General features: G+C 49.7%; 1 protein-coding gene across 2 annotated transcripts in view; it reads left to right on the top strand.

Annotated features, from left to right (window-relative positions):
• Window positions 1-20,783, top strand: part of XYLT1 (xylosyltransferase 1) — a 298,678-nt gene that overhangs the window by 244,245 nt on the left and 33,650 nt on the right. For both annotated transcript variants that reach the window (XM_082714896.1, XM_082714895.1), the window contains one exon: window positions 13,434-13,514. In XM_082714896.1, coding sequence (XP_082571022.1) covers window positions 13,434-13,514 — 81 coding nt within the window. The remainder of the gene's footprint in view (window positions 1-13,433; window positions 13,515-20,783) is intronic.

Raw genomic sequence — 20,783 nt, 5'->3', positions numbered from 1 at the left:
ACAATGAGCCGTGGTCGGTTCTCACAAATCTTAAAGTTGGCTCCGCCGCTTCTCCACTTAACTGGGGGTGCCAGCTCGGATGGGGGGTGGGGGCCCATGTGGGAGTCCAGCAGGCCAAGAGGTGTTGACACATCACACTTGTGCAGCAGCCTGCTGGCTTCCCTATAGCCTGGAGAGGGCCCAAATCCCAAGCGATCCCCCGCCTTTTTTTTTTTTTTTTAAGATTTTATTTATTTCTTAGAAAAAGTGAGCACGAGCAGGGGGAGGGGCAGAGGGATCGGAAGAAGCAGGCTCCCTGCTAAGTAAAGAGCCCGATGTGGGACTCGATCCCAGGACCCGGGTACAATACTTCAGCAGTTAACTGACTGAGCCACCCAGCACCCCCTCCCCCCGCCCTGGCCAAGTGATCTCTTGATGTCCAATGGCCGGTAACCAAGCTGTCCCCATGTTCCATGAACAGGGATGAGGGGTAGACTGTCCACCTTCCCTCGGTTTCCTTGGCTGAGCCTCTGGGCCGCAGCCCTGGGGCTCTGAGGCCCATGCATGTCCCTGCCTCTGTCTCAGCTGGCACAGGTCATGTAACTTTTCGGTCCTTCCCCAGCTGCAGAATGGGTGAGAACAGAAGTCCCTACTACTTGAGGTTGTTGGGAAGGCGAATTCGAGGGGATATGAGGGGATTCGTATCCGGTTCCTGGAGCACGTGATACCTGTCCTCAGTAGTTAGCAGCAGCAGCACTGTTCTGGATAATTTAGCCAAGCTTGGGGAGACTCAGTTGGTCCATTGTAAAATGGAGCTAATGCTCCCCTTTCTAGAGAAGTTGGGAGGGTAAATGTATAGTGTGTACGAAGTGTTTACGATATACCAAGCACAGTTGTTATTGTAGCCATGTCATGGGACCCCTTTTTCTGTGTGTGATATTGGGGTTCAGCTGATAGAAGTCACCATGAGTGACATTTCATGCATTCACAGTGTTATCCAGTCAACCATTACTCCAGTCACAGACATTTTAATATCCCCAAAGGAAAGAGTCTGGCCCATAAGCAGTTGCTCCTAATTTCCGTGCCCCACCGCCCGTCCCTAGGTCCTGGCAGTCACCCAGTGTCCATGGGTCTACCTATCCCAGATATGTCATATGAATGGAGTCATGTAACATGGTCTTTTATGCCTGGCTTGTCTCATTTTGCACAACGTTCACAAGGCCCGTCTGCGCGGCGACAGGTGTCCATATCGCGCTCTGTTGTATGGCAGAATAATATCCCACTGTATGGATGTACCACGTTTGGTTTATCCATTCATCGCTCAGTGGGCATTTGGATTATATCTTCCTTTTGCCTATTGTGAATAGTGCTTCTATGAATATTTATTCAGAAGTTTTTGTTTGAACACCTGTTTTCAATTTTTCTGGGTATTATGGTGACTTTTTAACATACGTGGTTCCAGTTCAACTGTCTAACAGAGAAAAGGAAGAAAGAATAAAAAGATGAAGTAGGGAAAAGGGCTTCTAGCTTCTGAGGGTTTCCTTGTTTCTGGCTGACCTCAGCCCTTGGAGGGCCAGCAAGGGAACCAACCGTAGAGAGAGGTTGGGCTTGGCTTTGTTCTCAAGTTCTTGGGCCGTGTCAGCATCCCAAGGGCTTGGCTCCCCCCACCCCCCAGAAAACACCTGTTGAGTCTGTGCCATGGTGTGGCGTGCCTGGGGACCAGCCATCCTTGTCCTTCCTTCGGAGGGAATCAGTAACAAGAGGTCTGGGATAATCAAGCACTTCCTGTGTGTTAGGCCCTGGCACAGCCTTTGCACACATGATCTCATGGGTTCTCTGCCCCATTCAGACAAGGCCACTGAGGCTCAGGCACACAGGTCACCTGATGCAGAGCAGTGTCCCTGCATCTGGCTGTCACTCATCTGGGTGTGAGGCATGGGTACCTGCCCGTGCGTCTGCCTTAGCAGGAAAGGGATTCTGTGTGCATTTGTAAATGCCATTTCGGGAACCTGGCACAGCCTTTGGGCTTCCATTTAACATTTGTCCCTCTAAATATTAAGCAACGATTAGGTGCCAGATACTGTGCTAGCCAAGCCTTTCTGAGCTGGGGTTCCTTATCAGAACCTCAGAACACGGAAAATAATCAGAATGACTATTTCCTTGGTTCCTGCAAGGATGCTACCAAACTAGCACCATTCGTAATGCATAGGAGAGAAGCTAATCCAAGACATAGAGTGGATTCCTCGAGTCACCAGGGAGCAAACCAGAGATTTGCTTCTCAATCATCACTGTTCTTCAGGACCCAAAACAGTACCGGACATGTAGGAGGTCCAACGTTAATATTTGCTGACTGACTGAATGAGGATGTAGTGATGGGAACAGAGCAGATCTGCTTCTATCTGGAAAGCATCCTGTTTTAGAATTTATAACATAATCCTCTTTTATAGTCGCAACCACGTAAATAACTGAAGGACCAGCGCTGCAAAGTATTTTATCAGTGATCAATGAACTCGTAGCAACACCTATGTGAGCAGGTGTTCAGAATGGTCCCAGAGGCCATTAAATTCTTTTTTCTTAAGAAACACTCCATCAGTGACTATAGGAAGACAAGGGGAGAAGGAGCGAGGTATTACCTCTGAGCAGATACTGGAGGAATACCTATAACCAAATGACCTTTCCCCAAAGAGCCGGCAGCCTGAGCCCATGTACAGTCAGATAAAACCAAATTATCCCCGTTGAAACAGGTTCGTGCAACTCAAAGTGATACCAGTGGTTTAAAAAGCTGAATTCATGGCTAACTTCAGAACTCAACACAATTTGGGGCACTTAAGAAATGCTCAGAAATGTAAAGAAGGAAAAGGGAGGAAGAGAGGGAGGGAGAAAAAAAGGCGGGGGGGGGGGGGGGAGAAAGGAAGCGTAATGCACAGCCCCAGCAGTAACGCGGCAGATAGCTACCCTGACTCCAACGGGGCCCCTGTGCTCAGTGCTCAGCCTACATGCACCATTCTGTCTATCTTCAGGACAGATGTACAGAACGGGTCCTATCAGGATCGTGTCCTTTCCTTAGAAGTGAAGAGCGATGCTCCACGGGAGGGTTCCTGCCCAAGGTCAGACAGCCTGATGAGAGCAGAGCTCAGTAGTCCTTCTGCAGAGCGTTGGTCCTGTGCTACCCTCTGCCCTCCCCATCCCAGCAAAATAGGAATCTGGATTGGTCATCTCCTTTCATCACGTTTGAACTTCGATTGTTAAGCTAACGAATTTTTTACGCCCAGTTGAAACTTCACCCGATGTGGAAAGTAGGGGACACTGCCTCCGCGCTGGGGAAGTCCCAAGTGAGCCACCCAGTGGAACCTGGGGCTGCCCCAGACACAGTTGGAGAACCAGTGATCTATACAATAAAGTCTCTTCTAGAACATGTCACAAGTTTTCTGGTTCTGAGGATTACTACTTCAGAGCCTGTGTCCTCTGTTTGAACAGCCTGATGTTTTGTATAATTTCTCATCAATCCTCTGGAATAAACAAACAGGCTTAGAATCTTTAGGGAAAATATATACTAAATGCAGCATGTCCTCATTTTCTAGTCTCTTGAGCCAAGAATCTGTGTCCCCTTGAGGTTTGCAGAGGAAGCTATGGCGTGGCTCCACGTTTGTTTTTCCACGGAGGAGTGTGTGGCTTCCCTTCTGTGTTACAGTGCATTTTGACCTTGTTCCAGCACAGACAGGCTAGTGAAGCTGGCAGGCTGCCAAGGCGATCAGCGACAGTCAACTGTCCTTTGAGCTCAGTGCTGTCCTCAGGCCGTCAGAACCAATCTGACCCTGAAGTTCTAGGGGACAGAGATCTTTATAACGTCCTACCCCCTGCAGAATGTAGAACCTAGTCCTGGAGAAGTAAAAATGATTAGACCAGCACTAGGAACAAAAGCTAACATTGTAGCATTCTGTGGGCCAGCTCCCTGTGTTCTGTTACTTTCCTCTGCCCACCATTCCTCCCACTCTTAGCACCAGCATCCCTATCCGCCTGGAGTTTTCAGTTGCAGGCAATGCTGAATGTCCTCTCACTTCACTTAATCCTCACAGCAACCCGATGAAGTAGGCATTATTGTCCTCAGCTTTAAAGATGAGGAAAATGAGCTTCCGATGGCCGAATCACCTGTCGGAGGCCACACAGCTAGTAAATGGTAGAACCAGGACTTGAACCTATAACTCTCTGGTCTCAGGTCTCTTTATTTTAACCACTCCACATACCCATATGTTTATTATTGGTGCGTTAGGGACCCCCATCTGGTGAGAGTGGAATAGATACATTGTTACTGGAGGCTAGAGCCTTCCTTTGCACAAACCCAGGGGAATGTGGAATGGTGAAAGTAAAAATCTCTTCTTGGCCTTACCCACAGAGGGAAAGTTGAGCCCAGAGTACTGCTAGGCAGTGTAGGATGAAAAGATGGAGCTGTGGCAGGTGGTAGGCGTGCCTTTCCTCTGGCGTTTAGAAGCAGAGGGTATGGGAACTTCCTGCTGAGTGCTTCTCGCAACACTCAGGCAATGCAGATACCATTTTTATCCCTATTTTGCAGATTAGAAAACAAAGGCTCAGCCTCCTCAGGGGAAATTGCTCAACATCAAATAGAAACAAAGTGGCAAAGAGCAGGGGGAAATCTCTGAATACAGCGCTCATTGTAGCAAAGATGTGGCTTTCTTGCTTAAATCACCTCTACTTTTAAGATTCAGTCTTTCTCTATCATCCAAAGCAGACCTCCTCTTGTTCTGCTCCCTACCCCCCCCACGTCCCCCCCCCACGCCCAAACCAAATCCAATAGCTGGCTGTAATCAGTCATTGTAAGGGGATGCGGAATTTGGTTAACCAAATGTTCTGCTCATTTGAGATGTCTCGTGGCATCTGAGGACAACCAGATTTCAGAAAATTAAAATACAATCAGATAGACTCCACACGCGTGCGCTCTCACACACGAGGCTGAATGGCAATGCAGCTCTCCATTCACGATGGCAGCAGTTGTCCCAGGATCAGGCATGGCCTTGGTGCTGATTCTTGTCAGTTACCTTTCCATTACAGCCGCCTGCAGGAAGGGCTGACACGTTAAGAGTTCCCACTGATGGAACGTCAGATAAACTGCCTCTTAGAATGGCTTATGTATGTTTAAAATGAAAAATGTGTGTCTTACAAGTGCTCCGTGAAAGCGGTGAGGCTTTGAGAAATGGTTCACCAGTTCCCGCAAATGCCATGAGCGTGTTTTAATTCTGCATCATTTCCACCAGTAACAAAAGGATAAATCCAATCAAAAGTGATTGAGTTTTATTAGCCAGGTGGTTCCCCAGTTTGCCTGCCTGTCTGCCTTTGTGAAGGGGAAGAGTTGCTCCCCAGTGTCTCCGGGAGGCTCTGTGCTCTATCTCACCTGGCACGTCACGCCATATCACAAAAATCTCCCTGTCACCTTGCCTGCTGTCTTGTGTGCTTCTAGAGGACAGGGACCATACCCGCCTTGTCCACTGCTGATCCAGGTATCTGGCACCTGACCTATCAGAGAGGTAAGAAGCCATGCTCTCAGGAAAGCAGAGTTTTATTAGAGTTTTCCAAGTCACAGTTATGAGGAAGCACAGGACGTTTAGAAAACTTCACATAACCCCAAAGATTGTGTGAGCAGGCCAGCTCGAGAGCTACTTTGTACACATTGTCTTGCAGGTGATGGGGAGCTACTAAAGGATATTATTAAATAGAGAAGAGATATGATCAGACTTAACATTCTGGAAAAATCCTATGACTGCTTTCTAGAAGGTAGCTTAGAATGCAGTCCAAAAACTGGAGCGACCTTTTGTCCAGTTCACTTCTCCCTGGGTGCCCAGCTGTGGCTATAATTTTGTCCATCGGGTCCAGGAAGAACTACAGTATGTAGCTTTTTCCATACATTTTCTCCTGTATCTTAACAAAACTGGGTTTCGCTGCAAGCTTTGGCTGTATTCAAATCAGGGACTCTCCTTCTCTTGTCTCCAAAGCTTTTTTTTTTACTCTTGACTCTTCTTTAGAGAATTCTGAACTTGATCTTTCTTCTTCCTGTTCTGGAATTCTGGTGTTTCTGAGAGATGCACTAGCAGACAAGAAGACTCCCATAAGGTCCAAGCATAACCTTCTTGGAAGGTGGCCAACAGAGTGATGGCAGGGTCCCCTCTCCGCCTCCCCCCACACCCAAAAAGAAATAAGCCATATTGAAAAGTCCGAATCCATTTGTGAGCTGGAATGGGGTAAGGGGAAATCCAGTGGGTAGGGCTCGGATTTTAGACAAGCAGAGCAGAAAGGCCCCAGACCCAGGATAGGAGGCTTTGTCTACGTGCAGCTCAGGTTCACGGATAGTTCCCTGGAGAGGAAGTAGGAGGCCTCAGAAAGTGGCTGTCATTTCTGTTTCCAGTGCTTGTTTTGTGGCTCTCATTCTAGGGAAATGGAGTGGACTCGTACAGCTGATCAGCCCCGAGAAGAACAGGTTTGCAGAGCCCTAGCTCTGGACCTGGGGTGCCTGGGTCTGCGTCAGCACTCCATTTCCCCCGCAAGACATTGGCCACGTCCTTGAATCTCTTTGTGTCTTACTTTATTCATGTATCAGCTAGTTCCTGCTTGATGGGGTAATTGTCTGATGAAATGGGGAGGGGCACTTAGCCCTTCGTAGGCAGCACAGGCAAGATTCCTCTGTTGTTACTGTTTTCTCCTGCTTCGTGGGCTTCATGGCCTCACATAGCCCCCCGCCCAAAGACACAGGCAAGAGCATATCTGATAGAGGAAAGGAGGTGGGCAAAGGCATGGAGAGACAAGGGAATTGGAGGAGCCCCTCCTGGAAGGCAGACCCTGCGCTGGGCGCCCCACCCATGCACCCTACATGCCCGTGCTGTGCTCGGGTATTTGTCAGGAATGCCAGTCAGTATTTGCCAAACATCTACCGTGTATCAGGTCCTGGAGGAACGAACAGAATTAGACCCCATGCCTGCTCATCTCACAACTATTGCCAGACTGAAAAGCATTGTCCAAGGTGCCCATGTTGACAATCCCTGTGCTGTTAACAGACAGATGGGCACCAGCTGCAGCAGCCGCCCCGGGCACTGGATAGTTTTGGGCACCCCCCCTCCCCAACACACACACCGCTTGCTGCTTGACAGAGGCTCATTTGCGTCCCACTGGTTGTTGCTACCACAGAGAGGCCGGAAGGACCCTGCCAGGCTTGGCCAGCCTGCCCGAGAAGCGCACCAGCCTTCCCAGGACAGTAACCCCATCCATCATTTTGCAGTCTCCTTCTCCCTCCCCACACTGCTGGGAGCCCCACCCTGGGCTCTGGGGTAGCCTCAGTCTGTGCAGTGTGTCTTTCTAAGAGCAAAGAGAGACCAAAAAGTGCATTTTGCATAAACACTTCCACATCTGGGAATTTAATCCTACGAAAATCTATCCTACCCAACTACGGAAAGATAAATGGGGAAGGATGCTGGCCTCATAGGCACAGTATCTGTAAGGGGCGGGGGAGCACATACCCTAGGGGTATTTGGCTCTGTCCATTCCGCGGGATTCCTTGTCACCGTTAGAAGGATGAAGTCTCCTGGTACGTGCTGATTAGACAGCTGAGTGGGCTCGATCACAAGCCCCGAACGTGTACGTTCCCATTTACGTAATAAAAATGAACGTGGGTATGAGAGCATCTGCTTCACAGGATTGTCACAAGGACCGAGTGGGCTAACAGGTGCAGAGTGCTGAGGACAGGGCCCCTGTCGTCGGCCCGCACTACCAGATGCTGTTGTCCTGTTGTTCTTGCTCTTACCTGTTTTGCTTCAGAAGAAGCTGGGACCGTGAACTTCAGAAGCACAGGAAAGGGTTACATTGCCCCCAACCCCACCATCATTGCTTTCTGTGCGCTTGCGCTCCTCATGAAAGGACAGAGTATGTCATGTCAGTGTCTGTCTTCGTCTCTGGTCGTGATCCTGGAGTCCTGAGATCAAGCCCCGCATCAGGCTCCTTGCTCAGCAGCGGGTCTGCTGCTCTCTATCCTGCTCCCCTTCTTTGTGCTCTATCAAATGAAAAAATAAATTTTTTTAATCTTTTTTTAGAAAAGGTGGGGGGACCAAATATGACATCACTCCTGTGATCCCACAGCTCTCAACAGACCCAGATGCCGCCTTCTCATTTTCGTTTGCCCGGGACCATCTGATTTTAAAACTAAAACATCTGTGTCCTGGACACCCAGCCAGGACGGTTGGCCACTCTCCATATCCCCCCGGTGGCCCAGGTGCTTTAGAAGGTACAAAGACATGCAGGCTGCTCACGTGTCACAGGGAAAAGACCTATAAATGGTAGATCAGAACGACTCAGCCTCAAAAATGGAAATTCTGACGCTTGGTATGACATGGATTATCATACCATTGACAAACACCCTAGGGTCCCACTTGCACGAGGTTCCTGGAGTTTGACTTCTCTGTGAACTTGTTCACAGAGACGGGACATAGAATGCTGGTTCCCAGGGGCTGGGGCTGGGAACCACGGGGACATCTCCTGTTTCCAGATGTCAGACATTCAGTTTCACGAGATGAAAAGCATCTGCAGATAGGTGGTGGTGATGCTCGCAGAACAGTACGAATGTACTTCAGACGCCTGAGCTGTGCGCTCAGAAATGGTTAAGATGGCAAATTTGATGTTCTGTGTATTTTACCGCAATTTAAGATTGGAGAAAGGTACATCAGGTACTACAAATATTGTTGCACAGGGCAGAGCTAAAGTACTGTTTAAATTGAACGTTCCTATGCAACAACTGTGCAGATGAGACGCTGTGGGGAGAAGCTGGGGAAGTCAGTATGCCCTGTGCTCAGACGGACGGTGCCTTACTCCCACCCCTCCCGGTCCCGCGCCATAGTCCTCCGTCCGCTGCCGCTCGCACACGTGTTTACCCCTCCCGTGGCCCATCCGGTGCATCCACAAGGGCTTGATCAGGGCCGTGTGGGTTCTGCACAGACCCAGAGCCATTAAGCCCTTACTCCTGACATTCACAAAGATTCTTGTGCTTCACTTTTGCCATAGCAGTGGTTGTGAGCACCTCTGCAGAGGGGTTCTGGACTTTAGCCTGGCGGGCAGGAGGGACATAGAGCAGTTCAGCTTGTTCTGTGCGTACTTTCTCCAAGTGGAGGCTGGGCTCGCCCCACCCCCTCCTCGGGCTGCCCCCACATGCCCCGCAGACCGGCACGGCTGCGACTGGGCTCCTGAGCACTAGAAGGACCCGAGAGCTGAGCCCTGCCACCTCGTCCTGTGTGTCCTCATGCCCAGGACCGTGACACATCTTAGACACACACGATGTTGAGGTGGTCCTCTGCGAGCCACCCTAATGCTGACACCAGCTGGGAGACCATGGACGAGTCCCTTCTCCGGGGCATTTCCCCAGCCACACTCGGCAAGGACATCCCCTGGGTCTTACACCCAGAAAGCTTTCCAAGTTCAAATCTGGTTGGGTCATTTTACTCCTGTCTCCTGCTTGAAATGTCTTCAGCTTCTGATATTCAGGATGGTAATAATACCATGAACTAACAGCTAACATTTATCAAGGGCTTACTGTATGCCCGGTGCTACTGCCCAGGTCTTTGGTGCGTTACTTTATTGCATAATCCCAGCACCTGAGGCTTACCAAGATGAAAGTAACTGGCTGCAAGTCTGGGCTTCAGGAACAGGCCTTGGGGAGAAGATGAAGAAGGAGGGAGGAAGAGAATTAACCACCATACTCACGCCTCACTACAAGCAGCGCTTCTTAAACTTTGAAGGGCACACGCACCCCAGGGAATCTCGTTAGAAAGCCGATTTTGACTCCATAGGTCTTAGGCGGAGCCAGAGGTGCTGCGTTTCTAATAGCAATGGGCTGTTGCTGCTCGTCCCAAGATCAGGCTCTGGGGAGGCCTCGGAGCACCTCTCCACAGGGGATGAAGCTCCTTCATTCATTCGTTCCCTCACGCATTCATTCACTCCCCCACTCCGTTCCGGAAGCAGTCTAGTCGCGAAGGGCGTGATGGGCTTTGACATTTGGAACCAGCTTGTGATCCTGGTTCTGCACTTGGCTAAGCAGTGGCTTCTCTGAGCCTCAGTCGCCCATCTGCAAAATGGTAATGAAACTCACATCTCAGAGAGTCTTGGTGAATATTGAAATGCAATAAAATGTGGCAAAAGTTGGCCCCAGGGTCTCGGGCACAGTGGGCATTTTGTAAATGGTCATGGTTCAAGAGCTGTTTTTACCGGTTCTTTTGTTGTTAGATTCCAACAGAGATTTTTGACAGGGTTCCCATAAGTTTATTTATATGACAGCAACATTTTTATTGAAATAAATCTCTTCCTTATCAAAATACATCATTTATTTTAACATTTACTTATTTACATACTTCCGCGAAGACATCCCAGTGGCTCTGAAGGCTGCCAGTGATGGGCCCTGAGTCACCATCCTGAATCTGAGGAATGGGTGTGGACGGGGAAACGTGTCTTGTAATGATTTCCACAAAAGGTGGAGATGACGGGCCGTGGGAGTCACTCGGCAAATGACACCACCAGAAAGGAGGGGTGAGAAATGGATTGGGTGGGGGGCGCTGGTATTGGGGAAAGCGTCAGCAGATCACAAACTGTTAATGATCCAAGGAGAACTAAGTATTATGTAGGCTATTACAGACAGGCCTCCGAAAGCAACAATAAGAAAACGTGGGGGGCGCCTGGGTGGCTCAGTGGGTTGAGCCGCTGCCTTCGGCTCAGGTCATGATCTCAGGGTCCTGGGATCGAGTCCCGCATCGGGCTCTCTGCTCAGCAGGGAGCCTGCTTCCTTCTCTCTCTCTCTCTCTGCCTGCCTCTCAGTGTACTTGTAATTTCTCTCTGTCAAATAAATAAATAAAATCTTTAAAAAAAAAAAAAAAAGAAAAGAAAACGTGGGCCCCGGGGGAATTGCACGTCCCCTTGAAGAAGGGCTGGGGAGGTTTTAGCATGCCAATCAGGCCTTCTACCCTGAGGGAGGGGGAGGGGGAGAGGGAGACTCAGGGATCCCCTCGCCCCTCCAGTCCATCCAAACCAGGCACACAGTGCCTTGCTTTGAAGGGCAGCCTTCTCCCCAGGTCCGGGCCTGGAATCTGCAGCCCCCTCCCTGGGCGCCCCCCGCCCAAGATGTCATCTTTTGAGGCGATTTCATGTGGAAGCATCGCTAAGTAAATTCGCTAAATGCCTATTCATCCCTGTCAGATGGGGGCTCGGTGAAGCAGTAAATGTGAAAATGGCCCCAGCTCAGGGCCCTGGAAGGAGCTTTCTGGGGTTGCCAAGTGGAGCTGCGGCAGCTGACCCTGGGAGGCCTGAGGCTTTGCGCCCAGGGCCCGGGAGCCACCGCCTGGCCCCTCCAATCCTCCCCCTGAGGCGGCTGAGAGGCCCTATTTATTATTCCTGCTGCCAGGGACCCATTCAGAGGTTAACTTGTCCCCGTATTCATCAGGACGACAATAATGAACTGTCGCGGAGTGGCGAGGGGTTTGGTAAATAGGAACCGCTAAGACCTGGCAAGGGAGCGGGCCTCTTTACGGTTTGGAAAAAGACATCGTTTTCTTTCTTTCTTCCCTTCCCTTCCCTTCCCTTCCCTTCCCTTTTCTTTTCTTTTCTTTTCTTTTCTTTTCTTTTCTTTTCTTTTCTTTTCTTTTCTTTTCTTTTCTTTTCTTTTCTTTTCTTTTCTTTTCTTTTCTTTTCTTTTCTTTTCTTTTCTTTTCTTTTCTTTTCTTTTCTTTTCTTTTCTTTTCTTTTCTTTTCTTTGTATGGACTGAACTCATTCCCACCTCTCCCAGCAACTTCAAGAGGGGCTCTGCCGACAGCTGCCTATAACTTGGTAGGAGGCTGGTGGGCTTTCCCTGGCAGCATGCGGGCACGGTTGTCCACACAGGAGACCCATCATTTTGCAGACACATGGGGTTAGCCTTTTGTCTGCGCCCCTGGGATTCACCCCCTCTGTGCCCCCGTGGGGCTTGGCTTGCTGCATGTGTACCAGGTACACACTGGGGTGTACCGGGGTTTCCCAGACGCTGCTGGAACGGCTGGCTGTGAGTCGGGGTTCATCTCACCGGCAGGATGGGGCATAGGCAGTGCTCGTCATCACTGCCGCTGTCTCTCAACCGCTCGGTGCCCCCTCTGCTGGAATTGGGAGTTGGTCAGCATGAGTCATCCAATCACAGAACAGGGGCTGGCGGTGGCGCCAGGAATTGCAGGGAAATGAAGGCAGTGTGCCCGGTGGGGGCCCGCTCAGACCTGATGGCGGGAGGCGGAAGGAGCTGAGCCCTTGGGTTTATTGCACACCTACTATATGCCCTTTCAGTGTGCCCAGTTATCCATACGCTGTATGTGCAGAGAGCCGGCTATCTGCTGGGTGGTCAGGGGAGTTCAGAGAAGGAGGTTATATTACTCACCCTTGGACACACAGCTGGGTCAGGAGTGGAGCTGGGATCTGTCTCCAGACCTTTCTGCTTCAAGAGCCCAGGCATTGCTCTAGAGGCACCCACCTGCCTCCCAGAGGTCTGGTGGCCCTCCGTTCTGTTCCCAGGGACGTTCTTCCTTTCCATCACCTCCACCCTGTCTCCCACTTTGAAACAATGGTTAACCCTTTCCTTCTTAAGTAAGAGAGCCCCAATGGTAAAGGAGCTGTCACTTCAGCACTGTTTACCTGTTTGGGTTTATTCAGCAGAAGAGACGACTGCATTTCTGGCAGATGGAGACCCGTGTGACTGCCTTTTAAAATACTGTCACAGCTGTATGCACAAGCTGATTAGCTGTGACTACACTGCCTGTGCCGAGATTGATGGCGATAAATTTGGGATAACAATGCTGGGAACGACATCATCTGTTTGGATCACACTTCGTATTTTTCAAAGCTCTCTCATTCGGTAGCCCAGTGGATATCAAGGACTTGGTATCATTCATCCAACAACCCTACTGTAGCTCCTACTGTGTGCCAGGGAGGAGCAAATCCCACTAGGGTCTGCCATCATGGAGCTAACATCATATTATAAGCCAATTTAACACTTAGTAATAGACACAGAAGGTTGTGATAAAGGTGAAGGTGGAGAAGGTAGATGTTACTTTAGGTTGGGTGGCCAGAAAAAGCCTCTCTGAAGAGGTGACATTTGGAAGGAGACCCGGATGACAACAGCAAGCCAGACGTGGAAAGAGAAAAGACTGAATTTCCCAGGCACAGCAGGTGCAAAGGCCCTGAGGTTGTTAAGTAGCTGGCATTGCACCACACACTGATGACTTCACGTTTGCCAAGGCCAATGCTGGGCACTAGAGATTCTAAAACAGTTGGGGCACCGTGCTTACCCTCAGATATGGAACATGTAGGATACAAATACAGTAATAGTCCCTTTAAATGTAGTGCGGAAAGTCCATGGTCTCTGCAGGACTCTGACCTTCCTCTTGGTTTGTTTCCACAGGACAAATGACCAGCTGGTGGCATTTCTCTCCCGGTACCGAGATATGAATTTCCTGAAGTCACATGGCCGGGACAACGCAAGGTAGTACATCTTACTCCCCAACACACCCTTGTGTAAAATGGATATGAAAATCTGAGTGATCGTTTGGGGCTTCCTTCCTGGTTTGGTACAGCCAGAGGAAAGTAGATAGTGGGAGAAAGTCATGGCTCAGGTGGCCCCTGCCCCTTTCACATAGGATGTGAGATAGTCTCCCGCATTAGCCAAGGACAGGGATAATAGTAAGTGCATCTCCTCGCATGAAAGGCCTTTACACCTTTTTTTGGAGTACTTTCCTGAGTCTGTTATCTCATTACGGCCATCCTTTGAGGTAAATAGGGCAGCCATTTTTACTCTCTACTGTATTGGTGGGAAGACTAAGGCCCAGAGTTTAAGTGATGGCCTCAGTTCATTGGGTCAAAGATTCGCAGCCATCACTGGTCATCTAGTCATTCAGCAAATACCTGCCCCGTGCCACCACATGTCAGGCAGCCTTCTAGAGGTGAACAAGACAAAAAACCTCCTTCATAGGGAGAAGGAGTCTCTCACCAGCATGGAGTTGAGCTCAACTATCCAGACTTCCTCTCTCTGTCTGTACCAGTGGCTCACCCTTGCCGCCTAGGACATGGGCAGAGGTTCGAGGCACTAGAAGCCCCATCTGAATCCACTGCACCTCACTCACCTATGAGTGAAGCCGAACAGCTTTGAGCCACGTCTGTGTCTCTGGCTGGAAGTCAGCTAGAAGGGAGTCAGTCTCGAGCGCCCCCTGTAGGGCAGATCACAGGCTCAGTCTCCCCTTCCCCAGGTTCATTAACAAAGCCCAGCCCAGGATTACTCTGGGAGTGAGGTTGGGAGGGAGGTTTCTTGCTAGCGTTGAACTCAGGCCATAACCTGCCAGCTTATGGGATAATTTGAGCGCATTCCTGTGTTTTGTTTGGGCCTCATGTTGGTTTTGTTTTGTTTTGCTTTGATTCCAGTGCTTCATTTAAAAGTGAATAGCCCCATGTAAAAATAGCCAAGATCTCCATGCAATCCAGATTTCAGTTCCTCTTAAAAGATCCTGGTGTCTGCTCACTCTGGGCCTGAGTTTTCCCACTGGGAGGCTCTCACCGGGTCATAGACAAAGCCCTTGTCCTCAGGGTCACTGCGGTCCTCACCTGTCCCCCTTGCCTACCTGGCCCCATCTGGCCTTCCGGTTTGCGATCTGTGCTTTGGGTCTTCTCTGCCAGGCCTGATGGAGGTGTACTTTGGCTGGCTTGGGAACGCTGTTCACCCAGTTACCCACAGCAGGCAGCAGGGGAGGGACAAGAAGCAAGCAGTGAGCTCCGTCTCCTGCGCTCTCCAGATGTAACCCTGAATCCTTCATTTTGTCATTTCCGAAATTCTTTGATTTCATCCAGCTGTTAGATTGTCCCTATCCTACTGACAGCCTGAATTTTTTTTTACATTTCGAAGGAACCCGACTTGAGGGTGCTCTCTAAATCAGCCCAGATGAGTATGTTCCACCAAGAAGGGTACCGAGGCCTGGGTTAGACTCAAGAAGTGTAGCCACTGGGCATTGCGTTCCTAATAAGTGCCCCCCTACACTGACCCTTTCTAGGGATCCAGTTTCATTCTTATATCCATTCCGTGCAAAGTAAGAATTATCCCCATCTGTCAAGAGAAGAAAAGGGGTCTTTGGGAGTCTAAATGATCTTGCCAAAGTTACACAACTGGTAAACGTCAGAATTTGAACCCAATTCTCTGGCCCCAGAGCCCAGGTGGAGCAAGTTGGAGCTGAAAAAGATTCCATGCAGGTGTTAGTTATCCAAACTGGCCCAGATGTCGGTGTCTAGGCCCATTCTGTAGGTGGAGAATGAAGACTCTTCTTCCCCGCCACGTAACCTCGTAATACGCGTTTGGTGCAAAGTCGCATTGTGAGAGAGGAGCCTGTTGTAATTTGATGGCCTTGGGTCTGAATTATGTCTGCCCTAGTGTTATTATGCATCCTCGTCTGTATTCATTCTCTCTCCACTCTTTCCAGGCCCTGTGCTTGGGACTGGGGTTAGCACAGAGGATAAAGCTCATGGGCTTTGAGGTTGTACATCCTGGACTGGAGTCCTGCTCTGTCCTGTCCTAGCTGTATTGAATTAAGCAGGTGACTTAACCTCTCTGAGCCTGATACCTTACCCGTATAATGGAAATATTACTAGACCTATGCCTACGGGGTTGAGAGGATTCAGTGGATGCTGCATCTAAAGCATCCAGCACCTAATAAATGCCACGTGATGATGGTGATGTCAGGCCATGATGAACAGAGGATGAAAATATTGCTGGTGGAAGAGATAAGCAGTTGGTGCTGGGGCCAGAGCCGAGCCTCTGGATGTGAGAGTACGTCCGGTCTAGTTGACATGCATGGGTGGTTGACAGGTACCCCACTGGCGCAGGACAAGGTGAAGGTTCAGGCTGGGATGTGGATCACACCTCCTCCTGAAACCCTAAAACCCAAGGCTCTCTGAACAGAAACGCTCACAAGTTCTGATGCCCGTGAATGAGCCCTTGGCTGGTTTTCTCTCACTGAGATGAATGAAGGGCAGTAATTGAGTATTAATTTTGTAGTAAAATGAGCCATCATCTGCCCCCCTCTCCTCTCCATCAGCTGGGGCCTCACCTGCTGCGTGAGCCAGCCTAGCCACAGCGCATGCTCTGTCGTCCCCTCCCCAGGACACAGAGCTGGCCATGGCTTAGCTCCAGTCCCTGAGCGGGTGGTGTGTCACAAAGGACTCTGGGTGGCAGATAACCAAAACCCAGCTGAAACTAGGCTAAGCGAGTAAAGATCGTTAATGGAAGGAGGATGTTGGTGTCTGACTTCAGGTAGGGCTGAATCAAGCAGTTCAGATGACCCTCCCTCAAGTCCAGACTCTGTTATTTCTTTCCCTTTCCCCTCCTTTTGTGGATTGTTTTTGGCTGTTTAATTATTTACTACTATTCCTGGAGAGGGTTAAAGAAAAAATAGACACATCTAATAGCCAAATAGTTCAATAGCAGGAATCTTCTTGTCTATTTTAATTGGGATGTAATTGACCTAACATTGGATTAGCTCCAGGTGAAAGACATAACAATTCGTTATTTGTATATGTTGCAAAATAATCACTGTAAGTCTAGTTAACTGTCCATCACTGCACATGGTTCCAGTTTTTCCTTGTGATGAGAACGTCTCAGATCTATTCTCTTAGCTGCTTTCAAATACGTGATACAGTATTACTGACTGTATGTCATGTCCCCAGGACTTACTTATTTTACAACTGGACATTTGTACTTTGTGACAACCTCCTTACCTTCTTTTAGTTCTTGTTTCCTTTGTGTTGGTTTGATTTTTCTGGCTCCAGATGGTGACCCTTTGCAACTTACTAGCCTCGTTTTACAGATGAGGAAACAGAGAGGCTAAGTAACTTGCTTAAGCCCACTCAGGGCAGGTCTGGGACTCAAGGCTGGGGTGGGGAGGGTGTCCCCAGAGCCCAAGGTCATGACCCCTATATGATGCAGCCTGTCTGTGCTCTGGGCCTGCCTTCCTCCCGTACGCTGCGTGGCCTCCAGGCAGCCTCTCTCCTACTCTGGGCTTCCATTTTCTCCCTTTGAAAACCAAAGGGGATGAACAAGATGGTCTCCAGAGGCCCTTCCCATTCTGATGCTCTCCACTCCCGGACCAGCCCTTGTAAAAGACATTGTGACAAAGGCAAAGAGTTTGAAAGACCAAAGGAACTAGAGAGGCCAAAGCAAGCAGTGAGACACAAAATAGGCCACGGGGTGCCTCGGTTTTTAATTCCACGTGTTTCCTAATAGCAGTGCTGACCTTCTGTCCCCATCTCCAGCCCTTGGCAGCCAATTTGGATTCCCAGCTCCAGCTGCGAAGAGATGGCATAAAGGCAAACTAATATTTTAATAGCTGCCAAATTGGTCCTGACTGTTCCTGTAATTAAATGAAGGGGAGTGTTGTGTTCACTGTTTCTCCTTGCTTTCCTCCAAAAAATAAAGTAACCAGATACAGGGAAAGACAGGCAGCTCGGTTCATGTTTTTCCAGTGAGCCCCTGCAGGGCGAGCAGAAGCACGTGCTCTAAAGTCCGCCGTGAATCTCAGTGGACAGTGGACAGGCCCTAGCAGATGCACCCCCCCCCCCCCCAGAACTCCTGGATTCTGCTCAAGGGGCACGTGAGATGTTCCCCAAATGTCTGCAGCCTGGGGCTGGGGCAGCCCCTGACAGGGGACAGAAAGGGAAAGTCCTTTCCATCAGCCAGAATAGGATTTCCTCCTGGGTCCATCTGAGCTCCCCACCTGATCTGAGGTCCCCGGGACCCCCCTGCTGAGCCCAGGGACGCAGTTCGGTGTGGGGCTAAGTACTTGCCTGCTGGAGACTTGGCACCTGTGTTGAGATGCCACCTCTGTCACCGTGTCGACCATCGGACTCCCGCAATGGCTTTGCCTCTCTGTGCCTCTGTTTGCTCATCTTTGTATCATCTGATCAGGGAGGTCGGGATGGTGGAGGACTGAGGAGCCTCCCTGACCCCGGGATGGCCCCGAGCCAGGCACTGTCCACTGTGGTGTCTCATGCCAGCCTCACTTGGAAGGTGCTCTCCGTCTCAGAGATAAGTACAACTGAAGCTTGGAGGGTTGTTTTCGAGGGCTCAAGGTTCCACGGCTGGTGGGCAGCAGGGCTGGGATTGGAAGCTGGCTTTCAAGACCTGGGTTGTTTCTATCGTGCCATGATTCATGAGCGCCTCTGAGAGGACCTGCGGTTTAGGCCCTTGGTGGGGGCACAGGCGAACGAGCGCAGCTCTGACTTGAAGCATAAGCGCTGTTTCAGTGATCAGGGAGGGAAGAGCAGGTCCTTTCCCTGCCTCGCCGGGTCGGTGCGTCCCAGCACGTGTTCACGGTCCACCAGTGGTACGCGAGATGGTTTCAGGTAGTTCTTCATGGGCTTCCGGGGAAAGTTAGGCATTGATCGTAAGTATATCAACAAACGTTTATATAATTGATTGCGTGATTTCATAGCCATCGTGCTTAGAATAAGACTGAGTTTAAAAAGAAATAGTTGAAGCTTTTTAAAGCTGATTTAGATTAAAATATTGGGGCATCTGGGTGGCTCAGTGGGTTAAAGCCTCTGCCCTCAGCTCAGGTCATGATCCCAGGGTCCTGGGATTGAGCCCCGCATCGGGCTCTGCTCGGCAGGGAGCCTGCTTCCCCCCACCCCACCGCCTGCCTCTCTGCCTACTTGTGATCTCTGTCAAATAAATAAAATCTTAAAAAAAAAAAAAAAACATATTAAGGGAGCTTTCCTGTAGGTGTTACATAAAGCACCTGGCACAGGTAAGAATCCAGGCTTGGACTCTCGGCACATGACCTTGACTGGGTCACATCAATCACCTGTATGCCTGTTTCCTCATCTATAAAATGGGAATGACGCTACTAAGATGAGCCTCACCAGAATCACTGTTAGAATTAAATGGGTTGGCTGTAGGGATAAACTCTTGGAACAGTTGCACGTATTGCGGTTGGTGAGGACCGTGGTCGCAGTAATGATGGAGACAGGTCTTGAAAATGGAATACAAATGATTAACATTTCAAAGCACTTTCTAGGATCCTTACAGAAACAATTAGCATTTGAAATGTATGACTGTACTGACCCCTAGGTCAGAAACGACATCAGCCAGTTTCTCGCTGTTCTCGGGTCTGTGCCCCACCTGCTCTAAGCAGCACCCCCACCATTGGGCACCTGAATGGCAGCTAAGCAGCCTCAGCGTCTCCTTCTTTCTGACATTAAACTAATCTTCAGACCCAAACGTCCCTCAATGTATAAACAGGCAACTGTTTAGCCAAAAGTTGGCAGATCCATGGAGAGCCTGGCCAGGAACCTCCTGCAAGCAAATCTGCTCTCAGGAGGCCCTTTGGTGCCAACTTGCTTATCAAGAGATGGGCTCTCTCCCCAGCTGTCTTGTAACACTATGATTGATGAGAGGAGATAATTAATATCTCATTTCCCATGGGAAAAGCAGACTGCTTTTCCCTTTCACTTTTCTTCAACCCAACCAGTGAGTTTATCACTGTTTGCATGTTCACTTTATTTAATCCAATTAAAGAAGCGGTGTCAAAATAAAGCTTAGCATCGCACCAGCACCCACACAAAGCCCAGGACACATCTCCTTTCTTGGCCTCCACATGGGTTTTGAGGTCAGCTTGGGAACTTTCCTTTTTCCAAAACAATACACATCCGAAGTAGACAAAAGACTAGAAGAAAAGTGTGTTGATGGTGTCATCTCGGAGAGGTAGAGTTTGATTTTTTTATGTTTTTCTTTGCTTTTTCTGTTCCAAGTGTTCTGTGAAGGAAACATGCATTACATTTATAAACTGAACCAGAGGCAATAAATATTGTTTGTGTGAAAAATTGTGGCACACAAGCTAGCCCTCGGTGGACCCTTAGATTTGTGGGAGTACAAGCTGATTGGGGACCCCAACCACCATGAAGATCATGGGCCACCAAGTTTGGTCAGGGTCCCAGGATTTAGGCTCCTGACTCTACATCTCTTCTCAGGGTTCTTTTTTCCCCCACCCTTGGAGGTCAAACCGGGGCCCGCTTTTTTCACATAAGGCAGAAGTAAGAGTCACATGGGAAGGGTTTGTTTCCTGGGGGCCAGGGAACGTCCTAAATGCCTTACAGAGATGACTTCTCTCAGGTCTCACAACCAGCCCATGGTGTAAATGTGGTCCTATCAGTCCCATTTTCCAGATGGGGACACTGAGGCAAGGTAGGTTAAACAACACCCGGCTCACAAATGGGGAAGCAGACCAGAACCCGGGAGGTCTGGCCCTGGCGTCTTCACTCCTGATCACTCTGCCCCACTCATTCCCTCAGCATGTCCACTGCGGAGCTTCCGACCATGTCCAGGTAGACGATGTGTTCCCTCCAGCAGTGAGGTCAGAGTCAGCCCGTGGCTGGTCCTGCTGGAGCGTGTGGGCAGAGCTGACTGTGTCCCTGCAGCTCTCACTCCAGCCTCCCTGGCATCTTTCCATTCACTGGGCTCTTGCACATGCTCTCTCTGTCCCTTAGAAAGCTCTTCCCCACAGCTCCTCAGATGACCAGTTCCTCTCATCCTTCACATGAAGCTTAAATGCCACCTCCTCTGTGAAGCCTTCCCCAACAGTCTTCAGTTGTGACGTCCCTGACTCTCTGTTCTGTCCCTGCCCTCTGAGTTTTCCTGTAGAGCACTGATCGCAAACACCTAATTTGATGTTAGTGTGTTTTGTGGTTCTTGGTGTCTACTTGCTTCATCAGTAGAGCA

This window comes from Mustela nivalis (genome assembly GCF_964662115.1).
Source record: "Mustela nivalis genome assembly, chromosome: 19".
Lineage (NCBI taxonomy): Eukaryota > Metazoa > Chordata > Mammalia > Carnivora > Mustelidae > Mustela > Mustela nivalis.
The sequence above is the reverse complement of the archived record's forward strand: the minus strand, read 5'-3'. Positions and strand labels throughout refer to the sequence as shown.